The sequence below is a fragment of the Suncus etruscus genome, chromosome 17, assembly GCF_024139225.1.
Source record: "Suncus etruscus isolate mSunEtr1 chromosome 17, mSunEtr1.pri.cur, whole genome shotgun sequence".
Taxonomy (NCBI): domain Eukaryota; kingdom Metazoa; phylum Chordata; class Mammalia; order Eulipotyphla; family Soricidae; genus Suncus; species Suncus etruscus.
The window spans coordinates 37,427,866-37,447,182 of record NC_064864.1 but is presented as its reverse complement, the minus strand read 5'-3'; the positions used below and the strand labels follow the sequence as shown (position 1 = coordinate 37,447,182).

The 19,317-nt window shown below is 41.0% G+C and overlaps 1 protein-coding gene, 1 long non-coding RNA gene and 1 other non-coding gene across 3 annotated transcripts in view; 2 read left to right on the top strand and 1 right to left on the bottom strand.

Moving 5' to 3' along the window:
- Nucleotides 1-3,201, top strand: part of MYOF (myoferlin) — a 182,985-nt gene extending 179,784 nt beyond the window's left edge. The window contains exon 54 of the mRNA XM_049764380.1: nucleotides 2,921-3,201. Within this exon, the coding sequence (XP_049620337.1) occupies nucleotides 2,921-2,959 (39 nt within the window). The 3' untranslated portion in view covers nucleotides 2,960-3,201. The remainder of the gene's footprint in view (nucleotides 1-2,920) is intronic.
- Nucleotides 460-590, top strand: LOC125995653 (small nucleolar RNA SNORA40). The gene has a single exon (XR_007491135.1). It is a non-coding gene; the product is annotated as a small nucleolar RNA SNORA40 (small nucleolar RNA).
- A 4,964-nt stretch (nucleotides 3,202-8,165) lies between the features above and the next one.
- The window catches only part of LOC125994873 (uncharacterized), a 100,093-nt gene continuing 88,941 nt past the window's right edge, over nucleotides 8,166-19,317 (bottom strand). The window contains exons 2-3 of the long non-coding RNA XR_007490690.1: nucleotides 8,774-8,959; nucleotides 8,166-8,671 (exon numbers count right to left, since the gene is read on the bottom strand). This is a non-coding gene — a long non-coding RNA (uncharacterized LOC125994873). The remainder of the gene's footprint in view (nucleotides 8,672-8,773; nucleotides 8,960-19,317) is intronic.

Sequence of the window (19,317 nt, the reverse complement as noted above, 5' to 3'; positions counted from 1 at the left end):
GCAAGCTTAAGATTGAGTTTTATCATCTGAAAACAGCTTCAGTTATGGGAACTCTAGGGGAAATCCCTCAGATCCTTATTAATATCAATATCCATCATTAATATTCAATTATTAATATCCAATATCAGTATCAATCGACCAAGGCCAACCCTTCCAACTTGCTTGTTCTAAACTATCCTACATTCTAATTTACTGCCATTATTAATTCTGGGATTATTTAGGTCTATACCCACAGTACATTTTTGCCCACCTTCAAATAGGTGTTGCCCTTATTTGCCTTTTAAAAGATCTTTGTTAGGGACAGAGCCATAATAGGTTCGTGCTTTGCGTGTGACCAACCTGGGTTCTACCCCAACACTTCATTATGGTTCCTTGATCCCCCCAGCAGTGATCCCTGAGCATAGAGTCAGGAATCAGTCCTGAGCACTTGTAGGTGTGGTCTCAAAAAGCAAAAATGATAGCACCTGTGTGTATGTTTTTGTCTTGACTCATGGACAGAGACTTTGAGACAGGTACAAAATCTAAATCCTTTTTTGCAACCCAGAACTCATTGTTTGGTATGAGTCCTGATACAGATGAGAAGGAACATGGCAAAAAAAAAAAAAAAAAAAAAAGCAAAAATGAAACAAGAAAAAAATTAAACAAATTAATTATTAAACAAATTTGTAATCACATAACCACTTTCACTCTTCCACTTAAGTTTCTCTTCAAAAACATTTTTTTAAATAAAGGAGAGTCAAATTTGGAGGTATTGCAGTGTACCTATATTTAGTACCTTCATTCCTTAAGTTAAGTACTATATTGAATATCTACTATAGGATAGTAATTGGGATGTAAAGAAGACCAAAGTATGATTTCAGTTGATGAATAGTCGAAATCCCAGGAAACAGAAAAGAAATACACACATTACTTTTCTTTTTAAATAATATTTTTATTTAAACACCATGATTACAAACATGATTTTAGTTGGGTTTCAGTCATAAAATCAACACCCCCCTTTGCCAGTGTAACATTCCCACCACCAATGTCCCCCATCTCACTCCTCCCCACCCCTTGCCTGTATTCCAGACAGGCATTTTACTTCTCTCACATATTAACATTGTCATGGTTGTTGATAGAGTAGTTATTTCTCTAAGTGCACTCACCACTCTTTGTGGTGAGCTTCATATCGTGAGCTGGTCCTTCTGGCCCTCATCTCTGGGCATTATTACAATAATGCCTTTTATTGTTCTTAAAACTCACAGATAAGTGAGACTGTTCTGAAATATATACATTTCTATAAGAAGCAAGAGATTATGAGATATGACCAATGACCATAGGATCAGAGGACATGTTTAAGCTTAAACATGTTTAAGCTTAGAGATATTTAAGCTTAGTTTGCCAAGTGGAAAAGAGATAGGGGTCTCAAACTCAATTTACCTGAGGGCCACAGGAGGCAAAGTCGGAGTGATCCTTGAGTGCAAAGTTAGTAGTAAGTCTTGAACATTGGGGGGTGTGACCCAACCAATTAAAACAAAACAAAACAAAACAAAACGAAAAAAGATTCCTCTAGGGCAGGGCCACAAAATGTTGTACCAAGGGCCGCAAACGGCCCGCAGGCCACGAGTTTGAGACCCCTGGTCTAGATAGTCAAAAATTCTTATTTCAATTCACATAAATAATAAAATATTTTGTATTTAATAATAATCATACAATCTGAATGACAGGGATTTTGTCTTCATTCTTCCAAGTATAGATAATGCTAAGTTCGTTAATGATGAGCACACTAGCACTATCTTCTAATTTTTTTTATCTTGACAAAAAATTGTTTCATAATAGTATTTCTTAACTTGGAGTCCATTAATTGGTTTTTAATTGCAAGGATTGGGGGATTCATTACCTATTATAGGACATTTGGCAATGCCTAGAGACATTTGTCACAACTAGAGATTTCTCCCAACATCTAGGGTATAGAACCCAAAGATGCTGTTATCATTCTTCAAATATAGGAAATATAGGACAGGCCCTAACCAGAAAGAATGATATGGTCCTACATGTTAATAGTGCAAGGTTGAGAAATTCTAACTTAAATATATTTGCAGGAATGGGGCTTTCCCAAGCAGTATTCAAGGACCTGAGGCCCCTCCTAAAATTTTTTAATCAAACTGGCCAGTGATTCAATGCAAGGGACCAAGTATGTGGTGCTTCTTGGGTCCTTTGGTGCCAAAAATTACCCATGTCTCCCTGACTGTGCTGGGGGAATCTCTAAGAATACAGTCAGCAATGCTCATGGGATTATGTAGAACCATGGATAAAACTAGTGTCACCTATACACAAGGTCTCTACCTAAGCCACTAGAGTATTTTTTCGGCCCTTCTATATATGATATATACCATATTTGCCGGCGTATAAGACGACTGGACGTATAAGACGGCCCCCTAATTTTGCAGTTAAAACATAGGTTTAGGCCTATATTCGCTGTATCAGACAGAACGTTCCTGTGCTGCAGCTGTATGTACCACAGTGAGCCAATCACAACAAGCAAAGGTTCAAAGGTTCTACTGTAATAGACTTCCTCTCTGACTCTGGCCAATCTGAGCAGACTTTTGACAGTGTAGATTCGGGTCCAGAACATTGTATAATTTGCATGCATCAAAAGCCTGCTTGGATTGACTGAGTTAGAGAGGCAGTCCGAGCAGCCTTGCAGTGATTGGTGCAGGATCGAGTTGGAAAATTCGTTTTGTGGCAATATTCAGACAATTTTCATTTAGCAGCATATTGAAACATTTTTCGGGATATACTTGGCGTATAAGACGACCCCCGATTTTCTATTGACTTTTTTGTTTCAAAAGTCGTCTTATACGCCGGAAAATACAGTAATAAATAATTAAATATATGATATATAATATATATTTGACACTTGCTTCTATTTGCTTTTCAGAATTATTTGTCAATGAAGATTGTGAGACCAAATGCATAATGAAAACCAAAGATTTCTTCTCAAGAGTCCCCTTATAATGAAGAAGCACTTTATCTGTGGACTAAAATGCAAAGTGATTTTTTTTGTGTTTGAGACTTCATTCCATCTACAGTTCCTCTCGTTCACCAAGTTCATCCATTCATAGAGGATCTGAATTCTGGAAAGTTAGGCAATAAGGCCACATTTTTTATGTTGTTGTTTTTTGAGGTATAAAAGTTTTAAAAATGTTTTTCAGAATATTTTCCAAGGTGGCTGGTTCCATTTATAAAACAACTTTTTATATATCTTTAATTCTAGAATTCAGCTTTTGAAAATTGTAGATATTGAATTTTAATGGTTTTGCATTTGAGTTCCTAGACTCCTTATTTGTAACCAATGAAAAAGACTGCGTTATAAAAAACAGTTGGTATGATTTTTATTTATGCCTTCAAGTATTGTTATGCTGTTTTATATGGACAAATGTCATAAACTTTATTCAACCTCTGTGGTAAGCACAAATAAAAATATTTACCTTTGACACAAAACTGTATAGTTGTGGGACAATGGAAAGAAGGTCATTTCTAGAGTATGTCTTCAATGAAATACCATGGGTATACCATATGGCCATGTGTCCCTTCAATACCTGTGCTGCCAATTCTTGACCACTCAGTTAACTAAATAAAAGCATTTGTGAGGACAAATAACATAGTGCATAATTAAGTATATAATAAAAATAATTAAAACTAACACTTATCAAAGATATTTAATTCTATGCAAAGTACTGTTTTTCCATGTTTTGTATATATTAACTTATTAATCTTCACTACTCCTTAAAATTAGTTCATCATTCATTCCAGTTTATACTTCCAAAAAAAAAAAAAAAGAGGTTGAATAACATGCCCAAGGTCATGAAACTTAGTTTATCAGAATGTATTTTGAACCCAGGCCATCTGGATTCCCTTCTTAACTTCTAACTCCCTGGGACTACACCATTGAGAAGGTAGTCAAGAGTAGTATGGAACTGAGATGACCAAGTAGTAAGTGACAGAAGCAAACAATGTGGACAATAGCGTCTTCCACCATATATGGAAGTATGATCTGCTAATATCTGTGAACCTGGTGACATCGTGATGAGCAACTTGGAAGAAAGCATGAAGCAGTGAGATGCTAGTAATGCATTTGAATACATAGTCAATGTTACATGTCCTGGGTATAAGGCGCACAGGGTGATTTTACATTTCAGGCCACGCCTGGTGTGAACTACTCTTGGATCTTCACTCAGGAATCACTCCTGGCTAGCTTGGGTGAGGATATGGAATGCAAGGGATTGAAACCAAGTCAACTGCGAAGCTGTAAGGCAAATGCCCTACCTGCTGTACTATATCACTCCAGCCCTGTTCTGGCATATTGTTGAGTTGTTTCATGTTCTGTACATTTCAATTTCCTTTAATGTTCTGCTCTAAATCTTTTTTTTTTGGGGGGGGGCCACGCCCGGCGGTGCTCAGGGGTTACTCCTGGCTGTCTGCTCAGAAATAGCTCCTGGCAGGCACAGGGGATCATATGGGACACCAGAATTCGAACCAACCACCTTTGGTCCTGGATCAGCTGCTTGCAAGGCAAACGCCGCTGTGCTATCTCCGGGCCCTGCTCTAAATCTTAAAACTGTTCTATATGTAAGATGATTTGGAGACTCAGTGTTCACTTAATTAGATGCTGGCCTTTCCTCCAAGTACTTTGTATAAACTTCCCTTGTATGCTTTTTTTGAGGGGGGGCACATCTAGTGGGTGCTCAGTGTTTACTATTGGCTCTATGGTCAGGAATCACCCCTGGAGGTGCTTTGAGAACAATATGGGGGTACCAGGAATTGAACCCCAGTCTGCCACATGCAAAATAAGTGCTTTGTTTGCTATACTATTACTCCAACCCCTTCCCTTGTATGCTTATGGTATTTTCTACCCTAAGGGCTCTCAGTCATCTGCAATAGGCAGAGTTCCTGATCCTTTCATAGTTCTGGTCCAAATACCACTTTTTCCTTAGTCCTCTTGGCCCCAAAGTGACCCTTCAATCTCAGAGGTACAAATAAGGATAATAATGCATATTTGGGGTAATGTATTAAATGTATTAAATCATGTTTGTGTCTTTGACCCACTCCTACTTCTAAGTATCAGATGGAAGAGTATTATCAGAAAGATATCAAAGGTTCCAGTACCAAATTTTATGTGTAACATGTGCTTTATAATATTATAAGTCAGAAGCTACCTGCAAACACACTGCAGAAGACTAGAGAAACCACTGAACATGCTGAAACCTCACATATGATTGCAAGGAAAACAATACATCAAATTGAGGGACCAGGGAGATAGTTCAGCAGTCAGGGGCACATGCTTTGTATGCTCCAGGACCCAACTTCCAACTGTAACTCTGTTGGAAGTATTGTTGGGTGTGGTCTTCAGGAAGTCTTACCAATTCTGCAGCCTCTGATCCTAGCATTAAATTCTCTAGCCAAGAATCACCCCAGGTCCCCTGACCACGGCTTAAACCTTATCCCCTCAAATTTACAATATGTTTTATTTTTGTTACTTAATAAAAAAAATACAGGTATATGAGAAACAAATATAAATATATATAATAAGAACCCAAAAGTGTGTGTGAATATATAAGAAAACTGTACAGAAATGGAAGCATAAGGAATTAATGCATGATCTACACTGGTGAAAATTTAAGTCATAAATTATAAATGCAAGTCAATGGTGACATTTCATGATACTTCTCTTGAAAAACTAAGATTTGAGGTTTGACAAGTATTTTTGTACTTTGTGTCACACATGGCTTTTTTTTTTTTTTTTTTTTTTTCACAAATGACCATAGGCTTCTTGATGGCAGATATAATACTAGCCAGTGGAAAAATAGTTCTGGATTTGCAGACCTTTTTGTTTGCCTAGTCCATTGCAGTTTGGCAGCACTGTAATTAATCTTAATCTTAAATATCATTTTGTTTGTTTGTTTGTTTGTTTTGGGGCCACACCTGGTAATGCTCAGGGGCTGCTCCTGGCTATGTGCTCAGAAATCACTCCTGGCTCAGGGGACCATATGGGAAACCAGGGATTGAACCCAGGTCTATCCTGTGTCAGCCACATGCAAGGCAAACACCCTAATGCTGTGCTACCACTCCAGCCCTTTAAATATCATCTAAAAGCCATTTAAGCTTCAAGTGTTGCATCAAACTGATGTGCAAGTTTAAGTCTATTGTATTGGTTCCAAAGATAACACAGGGCTGAAAGATAATGCAGTCAGTCATTAAGGTGCTTCCCTTATATGTTGTTGACCTGAGATCAAATGCTGGCACTATGTGTAGTTCCCCAAGTACTGCCAGGAGTGGGTGTCTAAGCACAGAGCTAGGTGAAAGTCCCGAGTACCTGCAGGTATGGCCCCAAAGTAAACTAAATAGAACAAATAACAGATTATTTACTAAGACACTAGATTGGAGAAAAGTAGGACCTAAGACCCTCTTAAGATTGAGAGAGAAGAATTAAGTTCAGGTCAGTTCTTGCCACACCAACGCAATATTATAAAAGACTTCTATCTATGGGTGGTAGCAGTTATATTTTCATTGTTCTAATGGCCTTGCACTACCCCGATATGGAGACAAGTGGGCCATGAGACAGACAAGTATAGCCGGTGTAACATTTGATTTAGTACATCATGATAAACAGCATGTGAAATATTCATAGATAAGGCCTTCATAACCTTCTAAAACCTCAGGTCATATTGTACTTATTCCCAGGTAGTCATTTTATATTACATTCATACACGATATGATCTTGCTTATAGCTAATTGAAATTAATTCTTATTTTCATCTAATTTAGGGGACATTCTAATGATGAAAGGAAAAGTTTTATTTCAAATGGCTTTTTTTTTTTTTCAGAAAAAAAGTACAGGATTTACAAAAGAGTATAGTTCTAGTCAAGTTATGGATATTTAACCCTCATGAGCATTTCCAGTACCAATAGTAAAAATTTAGCCCAATGGAACATGGCTCTAAAAATTCTAGAACAGCTGTTTCAGAATGTGCAGGCTAAATATTAGCATTACTCCTTCAGGGGAACCGACCAGTACATTTTCCCATGGTCATTCCCTTGAAGAGTATTGCTCAGGGACTATACAAGGTTCTGGAAAGTCTTTTTTCTCTGTTGCCTTCAGCATTAGTGTCATTTCTTTGGGTAAATGGCAGTGAAGTTCTGTTAGGAATGCAATCATTCCCAGAGTGTTAAGCTGGGCTTTCTGGATAGTGCTACTCCCTTTCCTCCCATCAGCCCCTCAAAAAAGCTTCATCTTGTAGAAAGATAACAGCCCCTCATTTAAGGTTGTTAGCCTCTTGGTGACCTAGAAATGGTAGCTAAAAGCTGAAACTAATCACAATGCAGTCTGAATGTTGCTTCTATGTGATTTAAGGAGCATTTAGTCCTAACCAATTCTAGCAAGTGTTGCCGTTAAAATCGGAGCTTTCATTGAAGGAAAATAAATGTTCATTATCACCAAGGGACAGTGACTGAAAAGCAACAATTTAATTTTGTTTTGTTCTTCTTTTCTCATTTACGGGGGTGGGGTGGGGTGGGTTATGTTATCATTGGATTTGCATGTTGCTTGAAAAAGCTATTGAAAAGCAGGCAAAATGCTGACGTCCATTTTGCAAAGGGCCAGAGGAAAGCTGGTTTCCAGGTATGGCCAATGGCCACTCTTTGCCCCTCTGCTCTCACCCATTAGATGTCCGCAGCCTGGCACTGCCTTATTTCACCATTGTTGAGCAAAATTAGAGTGCATGGGGCTTTCCAGAAAGAGCCACTCAATTCAGAAAAAAAAGGTATAACTTGACTGCCATTTGGAGAACAGACATTGACAATGATTTTCAACTTTTAAAACCCTCTACAGTTCAAATGGTTCATGCGAAATGGATTGCTTTGTGAGACTAATGCGTTTCAGTACTCTGACCCTGTCTATGCATGGATCCTCCCAAAGTAGAGGAGAATTCCAGCCTCAAGAATGCTTTCCAAACTCCGTAGATGTAGGATTAAGTTCATGATGGAGCTGACATTGTTGTAAATAGATTAAGCACCACCATCTTTGCAAATGAGTTTGTGTTTGTTAGGTGTTGAATGGCAACTCCCTAATCTTCCTCAGGTTAAACAGAGTAGGGTCCCAGGGTAGATGAAAGAAGGTTGCTTTTCCCTTGGATATACATCCCTGAAATGAAATGCCAGAGTTCATGCAGTGAAGAAAAATACAAGAGAAACGCGTAGCACGGATTAACGCAAAACCCAATGATCAGGAGAATATAATGAAAAACACAGGCACATCCTCTGAAAACTCAAACTCCTCATTTCAGGAGTGCAACTTCGTAGGAGGTGCAGACTCCGGAATCTAATTAGTTAAATAAACGAAAGGAAGAAAAATCGCAAATTTCTTGACCAACTCCCTCACAGTAAATTGAATGTTATTCAGGGCAACCTGATTTTGCCAAAATTTATCTCAACTTCTTATAAAGGCCCATTCAGTCTTTGACTAATATTAATGTGCTACTTCCATGTGTTTTCACAGAATCCTAGAGCCAAATCTATAATCCCCCTCCCATCATATTTCAGTTAAATCCTGCCCTTGTAATGATCAGGAGGAAGACCGGGAATATCCAGCTGGATTCCACTGCAGCACGACTGCCTCTCAAACGAGGCTTCACCTGGGTCAACAGGATAAACAAAGTAAATGGATGAAATTCTGTCATAGAGGCAGCAAGAGCAAGGAGCCAAGGGATTCAGATGTCTGGAAACTGTGAACTCACGCCAAATCCATTGCAATGGAGCACAGTGTCTTCAGGCATCTTCTCTCAGGCCTCCTTTCCCTTCTTTGTCAAAGTAAGCGGTGAATTAAGGACGTTTGTCTGTCTTCACATTATTTGAGGGTTCTATTTTTTTCATGGCAGTTTTCTTATCTAAAACGTTGGAACAATCATCTTCATAGAACAGCTCTGAAATAAAATGATAGAAAATAGGCCAGGTGTTAGAAATAGTGGACAAAAGTAAATATGTTTTCGTTGTCATCCATTGGTCATCACTATTATCATCATCATAAGACTGAGACAACTGATTAGATGCGACATAGTCTTAAAAAATGTGAATTAAGCTGGAGAGATAGTTTATGGGTTAAGATACTTGTCATTCATTTAGCTGATCCTGATTCAATCCCTGGCACCCCATATGACCCACTAAGCATTGCTAGGTGTGATACCTGAGCACAGAACCAGGAATAAACTCTGAGTGCCACCAAACATGGCCACCAAAACAAACACAAAACATAAAGGATGTGAATCGCACTTATCCAAAACAATGCTATTGTTCCTCTTAGTCAAGAACTACTCTTTCCTGTTCCCTGTGGATCTCAGCCCTAGACTCCAAGAAACAGAGATTACTTCTGCCTGGCCTATGGGTAAATCCTATCACAGGACCAAAACACAAGCCACTAAGATGACTTTTGATGGCTTAACTGAGCATCCACAGAATGATGTTTGTGTTCTTGTTTTATTACTTTGGGTTGTTATTGTGGGGGGTTGTTTTATTGTTTTTGTGAGTTTATTATGGCCTTAGCTGACAATATTTATAATTATCTGCCAATACTTAAACATTGGGAAATTATTATTCAAAATCATGTTTTGGGGTCCAGATTGAAAGCATCGGGCCAGAGAGATAGCATGGAGGTAAGGTATTTGCCTTTCATGCAGAAGGTCACCGGTTCGAATCCCGGCGTCCCATATGGTCCCTCGTGCCTGCCAGGAGCAATTCAGAGCATGGAGCCAGGAGTAACCCCTGAGCACTGCCGGTGTGACCCAAAAACCACAAAAAAAAATATAATAACAATATAATAATAATCCCAAGCACTACATGATGATGGAGGTTCCCCAGCACCATGCTGGTGGTCCAAGTAATTGCAGGCACTGCAGGGTCAAACAGTACTGCATCTTCCAGCCTTTGCCTTGAAACTCCAGCATAATTGCCTGGAAATCACTGGGAGGGGACCTTGATCTCCTAAGCACTACTTAGGATCTCTCTCTCTCTCTCTCTCTCTCTCTCTCTCTCTCTCTCTCTCTCTCTCTCTCTCTCTCTCTCTCTCTCTCACACACACACACACACACACACACACACACTAATTATATTATGACCTTTTGACAATGCTTAGGTGAACTGATCCTTAGCACAGAAAAAATTAGCAAGAGTCAAAGTCAAGTGCCTGTCAGTTCACCATAAACCTCCCACTACACACACACACACACACACACACACACACACCAGGCTTTGTGGAAATTGAGTAGGGATGTCAGTGTTGTCCTTGTAACGAGAGCAGGAGCCTCAAAATAAGCAGAGAAACAACCAGAAGCCCCAGACAAGGTATCTCACTCAGACTGATTCTGCCTTGATCCATCACCTGCTTCATCAGCCTGTTTCACCTTGAACATTCTCACCTTCCCTAGAAACCCCCAAACAGCCATTACTCAATGTGCTCCAGGGAAATACCTCAAACAAGCTCTACCCGAAAAGAAAATTCAAAAAACCAATATGAGAAGAAAGTGACCCTCATTAATAAGAAGGAAAATACATGAGGCTGGAGAGCTAGCACAGTGGTAAGGCATCTGCCTTGCATGCGGCCAACACAGGATAGACCCAGGTTCGAATCCCAGCATCATATACGGTCCCCCTGAGCCTGCCAGGATCGATTTCTGAGCGTAGAGCCAGGAGTTACACCTGAGAGCCACTGGGTGTGGCACAAAAACAAAAACAAAAAAAAAGAAGGGGCCGGAGCAGTAGCACAAGCAGTAAGGCATCTGCCTTGTGTGTGCTAGCCTAGGTCGGACCGAGGTTCAATCCCCCAGATTCCCATAGGGTCCCCCAAGTCTGAGCTCATAGCCAGAAGTTAAACCCTGAGCATCATCGGGTGTGGCCAAAAAATTAATAAATAAAAAGAAGAAGAAGAAGAAGAAGAAGAAGAAGAAGGAAATACAAATAAAAGTCAGAAAGAGGCATCATTTTCACATTTAATTGGAAAAAAATATACATCTCATATAGATAACATATATCTATTCAAGTTGAACATCCAGGGCTCACCAGAATGCAAACTACATGTTTTGGTTTTCACTTATGTGGTTGATGCTAATGTCACTATGGAAAAGCAACATTTTCTACGAACAGGGACAGTCTATCCTATGACCTAGCAGTTCTAATCCTAAGTCTGTGTCCTTGAAATGCTGATACAGACTCCAGGAGATACTCACAAATGTTTATAATAGCAAATTCTTGGGGGGAAAAAAAAACTCATGTCTACAGACAGGAGGGTAACTGCTGCATTGAAGCATTGTTCTATAATCCAATACCAGAAAGCAGAGCCAGAGAGATAGTACTGCAGGTAGGATGCTTGCGTTTTATGCGATTGAGCTGGGCTTCATCCCCAGTATCCCATATGGTCTTTTGAGTATTGCCAAGAGTAATTACTGAATGCAAAGCCAAGGGCAATCCTGAGCATTGCTAGATATGCCCCTTCTCCTCCCCACCAAAAAAAAATATATATATAGCATTGCACACAGTTGACCCTGGTTTGATCACCAGCATCATTAAAGATTCCTTAAGCAAAGCCAAGACTGACCCCTGAGCACAGAGCAGGAGTAACCTCTGTGGCCCAACTTCCCCAGCCACCACTAGCCAAAAAAAGAAAGAAAAAAAAAAAAAGGCAAAAGCAAAAGCATTTATGAGCCTGTAAGCAACTGGTTGGTAAAGGGTGAGACAGGAAGGGTACATATCTGCTGCAGTATTTTCTTTTCTATAAAATTTGATTTTATTTTTATTTGTTTGTTGGGGCCCACATTCAGCAGTGTGTACTCTGCTATACTACCACTCTGGCCCTTTTTCTGTAAAATTTTAAAACATGAAAATTTATATACATGTTCATCTACATCTATGGAACTATGCCCCTAGTGTCCTCAGACTCTGGAAGTACGTCCAGTGCTAGTACTGAACCTAGGGCACATGCTCCGAGGCACTTGAGGCACATTCTCAGTCCCAAATGATCTTCTTTCAGGAGACAGAGACATGGCAAGACAATAAAGAAATTGGGGTGATAGATGAAGAAGACTGGAATTCTTTGAGACAGAGAAGGAATGTTGGAAGCCAGGAAGGGATGCAGAGGAAACGATGGCATTTTTTTTTTTAACTAGCTGAAAATATGGGGCTGGAGAGATAGTATGGAGGTAGGGCATTTGCCTTTCATGCAGAAGGACAGTGGTTCGAATCCTCACATCCCGTATGGTCCCCTGTGCCTGCCAGAGGCGATTTCTAAGTGTAGAGCCAGGAGTAACCCCTGAGCTCTGCCAGGTGTGACCCAAAAACCAAAAAAATTAGCTAAAAATAATGATCTTTTGTTTTTTCTTAAATTGTCTGATAGATACAGGGGTGACCCATGTGTCATCATTGCTCTTTTTTTTTTTTTTTTTTGGTTTTTGGGCCACACCCGGTGACGCTCAGGGGTTACTCCTGGCTATGCGCTCAGAAGTCGCTCCTGGCTTGGGGGACCATATGGGACGCCGGGGGATCGAACCGCGGTCTGTCTCCTAGGCTAGCGCAGGTAAGGCAGGCACCTTACCTCGAGCGCCACCGCCCGGCCCTCATTGCTCTTTTTTTATCACATATACCTTATATAGATTTTCTTTTGTGTCTGCTATATACGTTTTCATCTAAAAGTTGCTTTTTCTTCCCAAATGACAGGAACTTAGGAGAGCAGACTAAAGCAAGGTATCAAGTTTCTTTAAATGTCATCAAACTCATTAAAAAGGCAATTTGCACAGCAAATTGTGGGGAGGTTGGTTATCCCAAACTTCAAGGAGAGTAAAGGGTAGAAAGGGCTAGAAAGTAGGGGGGTGGGTAAAGGGGAGAGGAGGTGGGGTTCACAGGGTTGTTGGAAAGAATCTATTATAAAAGGCATCTTCCCCAGAAAAAGTCCTGAGGCCTCAAGGTGGTGTGAGGTTGGGCCTGCAGAGCAAGAGCAACAGAGGGAAAATTAGCCCTGTCAGCATATGGTTCTTTCCTCTTTCTTGCCCTAAATGTTTAGGGCAGGGCTGGGCTCCTGTTAGACCCTGAGCCTAAGGAACAGAGATTACAGGCTGGGAGAAATGCTCAGGAAAGGAAAGGATCTGGTCCAAGCACAAACCAGTAGGGAGAGTCACTAAAAAGCTGCCTGGCTGGCATTTTTGTTTTTGTTTTGTGCCACATCCGGCATTGTTCCTGGGTTATTTCCTGGCTCTGTGCCAGGCTCATGATGGGCTCTGGGAGCATATGGGATGCTGTGAGTAGAACTCGGCCAGCTGCAAAGCATGGAATTTACCAGCTGTTGCTATCACTCTGCCCCCCTGGCTGGCATCTTTGTATGGACTCTCCTACCTAGTCTTTGCAGCAATGCACTTGGATAAATTATAGTTTGTTTATTTATGAATTAGATTCAGAGAGGTCATGCAAATGGTACAAGGGGACAGAGCAATTCAGGATTTAGACCTGGCCATCCTGACTCCTAAGCCACTATTGGAAAGCCTGTGAAAGGGCTTAGGCCAGAAAAATGGTAACAAAATCAAATTCAGGGGCATAAGGATTAAAATGAAAACATAAGGATTAAAATGAAATTATTTAATGACTATTTTTCTCCCCCAAAGGCTATAGTTTTACTGTAATTTACATTCCATTCCCTTGCTCAATCCTACACTACCTTTGTCCCAATGAGTGAAGGTTTCTCAAGGAATGCCACATGCCTTCCTGATCAGACCAATCCATGCTTGTCTTTCAGTTTCCACTTCTAGCTCCTGAGCATCTTGGAGGTCAAGATGTGGCTTAGCATCTGCCTTAAATGTTAGCCCTGAAGGAAAGCTGCAGCTGGGGAACATCTGAGAGGTTTCTCCCCACCCTTGTTTTTTTATATTTGATTTTGGGTCTCAACTGGTGGTGCTTATATGTTAGCCCTGGCTATGAACTCAGGGATCATTCCTGGTAAACTCAGGGGACTTTATGTGGGGCTAGGAATCAAATCCACATAGACTGCATGCAAGGTAAGCACTCAGTATTGCTTTAGGCCTGGTTACTTTGAACATGCTGCCTAGTGAGTTCCTCTTCTTTGCATATTGTTGCTTTTAATTTTTTTAAATAAACTTAAATTCATTACTGAAATTTTGGGTATATTCAAAAAAGGGGGAATGGGAGCTATCCATCATCTCACTACTTTGTGAGCTATTATTAACATTCATAACACTTTCTTCTAGTCTTTTCTTTAGTGAGAGCAGAGTTTGAGGGAGTGTTCAGGGGCTATTCCTGGCAGAACTACACAGTGCCATAGATAGAATCAGAGCCTTCTAATAAAGCACGCACACTCGCCCTTGATCTCTCCTTTCAAACCCTCATCTTTCTCTGTTTAAAATATAACATTGGGATCTCATCCCCAGAACTTACTTGGTCTTGCCTTCAAGTGGTACAGTTCTATAATTTTTCTTCTCCATTTTAAAATTGTATTTCATAATATTTTCTCACACCATGAAAGATCAATTAGACTGACCTCATCCACTATTACTGAATATGTGTTGCTTCCAATTCTTTGTAATTATTTGAGGTATCACTATTTTTTTTTGGTTTTTGGGCCACACCCGGCATTGCTCAGGGGTTACTCCTGGCTGTCTGCTCAAAAATAGCTCCTGGCAGGTATGGGGGACCATATGGGACACCGGGATTCAAACCAACCACCTTTGGTCCTGGATCGGCTGCTTGCAAGGCAAACGCCGCTGTACTATCTCTCCGGGCCCGAGGTATCACTATTTTAAACATTCATGGACTAGGGACAGGAAACAAACTGGAGCAATAAAGCATAGGTCTATCACTCACAAGGTCTGAGTTCAACCCCCAGTGTAGCAAAATAATAAATAAACACCCAGGAACAAATAAAGCTTGCAATTTGGAGCCTCAAGATCTACCCAACTGTTGGGTATGCCTTGTAAACCACCCAGAGCTGCCATCGCTAAATAAATGAATGTATGAATGAATGAATGAATGAATGGATGGATGAATGAATGACTTTCTTTTTAGCTCTTGATGTTAATTCTGAGAAGAGAACTTTCTGAGTCAAAGGGCAGGAGCCTATTTAAGGTCCTTGAGACAAGCTGCTAATTGCTTTCCTGACATGTAGTACCAATTTACACACCACTTCCAGCTGCAGCTGAGAAGGTTCAAGTCAGAACTGTTGGCCATTTCTCCACCACTCCGTATCTCTATGGGGTGCCTTTCCAGAGCGCTGATTGCTGAACCCCACTAGAGTAGGGCGGAGTGAAGGGGCGGCTGCCATGCCTCTGCTGGAGGACCACCTATGGGGACAGAAGTGTCCCCTCTGTGCCTGGAGTGGTAGAGAAATCCTCCAGCCCCTTCAAAAAGAGCCAGTTCTGCACTTAGGGAAGAAACTTTTCGCTGAAGAACCCTTGACAACCCGCAAGGTGCCGAACATAACCCAAGGAGGCCCCAGCCAGCACACCGAGATCTCAGCACATCTTCAAACTTCGCCCATTTTAAAAGTAAACTTCTTTACATTCCTTTTATGATGAAGGCACTTTGAGTTCACTCACCGCAAAAAGAAAAACAGCCTCACACAAACAGAATGTTCACAAAGTGAAGACAAGGGCAAAGAGAAGAAAAATAAATCTGTCCATTCTCAGAAACAAAATGGCAGTTCTTAAGGACAACAGGAAACACCCAAGAGACTGAGAGATATAACATTTGATTATATTATTTTTAAACCTGATTGGTGAAAATATAGTCCAGAAATTCTCAAAAGCACCCCATCCCCCAAAAAAACACCACACAAAATCAAACTTGCTTATTCTACTAAAAGGTGAGAAAAGTGTCTCCTTGGGATCTCAGTGCAGTCCCTAACACTTGAGAGTCCACAGAGAATGTGGGGGCCAGGATGAGGTATCCTTTGAAAAGTGTAGGATCTCCTCTTGTAACAGATTTTCCTGAGAGTCTGATGGGAGAGCACAGGCCTTGCAGGTCTTGGTGCAAATGACCTATCTGTTATGAAAAACCCAGCTTTTCAATCCCTCCCCAAGGATTTTTTTCCTTTTGATCACACTTTGGATATAAAGCTAGGTGGTAAAAACATCATACCCATCCCTCCTAGGAGGTCTGACCCTCTGGCTATTGATAGGGAACTGAGAGCCCCACTGCCCACAGAATGGTGACTTCTAAAGTCCCAGATGGGCGGAAGACTTCTCATCTCAGTCCACCAGTACCTCTAGCCAGAGTCCATCTCCACGCTCACTCTTGTGATGCTGGCCTCCTAAACCCTACTATTCACCCATGAGTAGCTGGGCTCATATACCACTCTCAGTTCTGTTCTGAGGGTCTTTGGGGTCACTTCCAGACATGCAAGAGGGTCTATAAGGTGCCAAGAATCTCACTCACAGCACCTACAGGCAAAGCATGCACTACTAGACAGTGTTCAGAAGATTTGCAGACCCCGTCCATCAAGTGCCCAGTTCAGCACAAGAGCCCAAGGATCTATACTTCTCAGGTCCTGAAGTGATGAGGATACCTGGGTCACTTCAGTAGTGCTAGTGGCTTCCAAGAACACATTAGTTGAGGCTCAAAGACCTCCAGAGCTGCACTTGGTGATAACTTAAGAACCGTGTGGTGCCAGAAATTTAACCCGAATCAGAGGTCTGATGCTTGCTAGGCATGAACTCCAATCGCTTTGCTATTTTATTCTTTATTTCAGTTAAAGTGACTCCGGCACTGCATCAAACAAAGCAGCCTATGAATTTCCATCAAACACAGAGAACCTGTTAAGTATTGTTCACCTCAAAAGACAGGCTGTGTGAGTGTGATACTCACAGAGGGCCCTTCCAGGTGGAGAGAATTCTCTCACCCTCATCCCTGAACTCCCACCTCCCACTCCACCCCTACCAATGAACCGCTATCAAGCATTGTAGGAGAAGGAGCAAAGAAACAGATGGATAAGCCCAGTGCTTCCCAGTGGAGCATGCTGGAAGGATCTTCCATATGAAAATAAGGTTGGGGATGTGCAGAGAGATAGGATAAGTGTTACAACTTGCCTTACATAAGCTCAACCTGGGTTAGATCTGGGACACACCATATGGTCTACTGCCAGGACTGATCCTTAGGGACAAAGCCAAGAGTAAGCCCTGAGCACAGCTGGGTATAATCCTAACAAAAACAAACAAAAAATTAAAGAAGGTTGTAACTCACTAGTTAAATTAATTAGTCCTTTAATTAACTTTGTCCCTCTTCATTACAAACTATAAAAGTCCATGTTTTCCCCTAAGGTTTTACAAACTACACACACACACACACACACACACACACACACACACACACACACACACACACACACACATACACATTCACACACATAGATGCTGGACTCCAGTTTAACAGATTTTGATGTGCCTCTGATCCAGACACTACTCATACATATTTGGTACCCAGACACATATACAATTCCTGTGCTCAACATCTCTGATCAGTTCTCAGGGTATTCAGTGTTGGCAGAACAAATACATGAATAAATCATTAATACCTGTGTGACTGGTGTCATAGTGAAGCAGGCAGGTAGATAGGAAAGGACCCTTAGAGCAATGAGTTATTGACATATTAAAACCAAGAGATGCATTTGAAGAAGTTGCTCTTGTCACTAGCCTTAAGAATACCAGGACATACCTTATGGATACTAAAGCTAATGTCTGATAAAAGAAGCTCCAGCAGAAACAGAAGCCAAGAAAGGAAGGTCAAAAAAGAACAAATGATCCCGTACTTTTCCCCCCTGACAATCACAGCAGGTAATTGGGACTTACTTAACCTAGGTAAGTCCCCAAGTGGGCTAGGTTGGTTGTATATAAACCAACTTGGTACAAAGGAGAAGTACACATGTACTCCCTAAGCTCATGAATGTGGCCCCCACATGTTCTGTCACTGCATCTCCCCTACTTTCAAGCTGAGTTGTATACCAGGGCTCTCTCCACCTTTGGAACAGCTTATGTTTGTTCTCTCTTGAACATATTACTCTCTCCCTTTAATATCTTCTCTTCCTTAGAATTTCCATAAACCCTGGTTTTATTTTACTGCTCATCTTGCTCTGAAATTCTTTTCTGCAAGAGCAAATGATGAACCCCAAAGCCCAGGCAAAGTAGTCACTTGGAGGAACCTCCACTACTATCAATAGGTTGTTGAAAAAGGAAGAAATCAAGAAAAACATAAGGTGAACCAAGACTTGAATCTAGGTATAGGCAGGTTCAGCTCAGATCCTGGTTCTCTCTCTTCACTTTCTATTCATGTAATATAGCTGTGATCATTCTGAATAGAAGTAACCATAATACACACATCACAAAGAATGAGAACAAGCAGTGTTGGTGGGGATGTGGAGAGAAAGGAACTCTTATCCACTGCTGGTGGGAATGCCATCTAGTTCAACCTAATGGAAAGCAATATGGAGATTCCTCCAAAAACTGGAAATCAAGCTCTCATACAATCCAGCTATACCACACCTTGGAATATACCCTAGGAACACAAAAATACAATACAAAAATCCCTTCCTTACACCTATATTCATTACAGCACTATTTACCATAGCAAGACTCTGAAAGCAGCCAAGATACCCTTCAACAGACGAATGGCTAAAGAAACTGTGGTACATATACACAATGGAATATTATGCAGCTGTCAGGAGAGACGAAGTCATAAAATTTTCCTATACATGGATGTACATGGAATCTATTATGCTGAGTGAAATAAGTCAGAGAGAGAGAGAGAAAGATGCAGAATGGTCTCACTCATTTATGGGTTTTAAGAAAAATGAAAGACATTCTTGCAATAATAATTTTCAGACACAAAAGAGAGGAGGGCTAGAAGTTACAGCCCACCTCATGAAGCTCACCACAAACAGGGATGAGTTTAGGTAGAGAAATAACTACATTGTGAACTATCCTAACAATCAGAATGCATGAGGGAAATAGAAAGCCTGTCTAGAGTACAGACAGGGGTAGGGTGGGGAGGAGGGAGATTTGGGACACTGGTGATGGGAATGTTGCACTAGTGATGGGTGGTGTTCTTTTTTTTTTTTTTTTTTTTTTTTTTTGGGTTTTTGGGCCACACCTGGTAACGCTCAGGGGTTACTCCTGGCTATGTGCTCAGAAGTTGCTCCTGGCTTGGGGGACCATATGGGACACCGGGGGATCAAACCGCGGTCTGTCCAAGGCTAGTGCAGGCAAGTCAGGCACCTTACCTTTAGCGCCACCGCCCAGCCCCG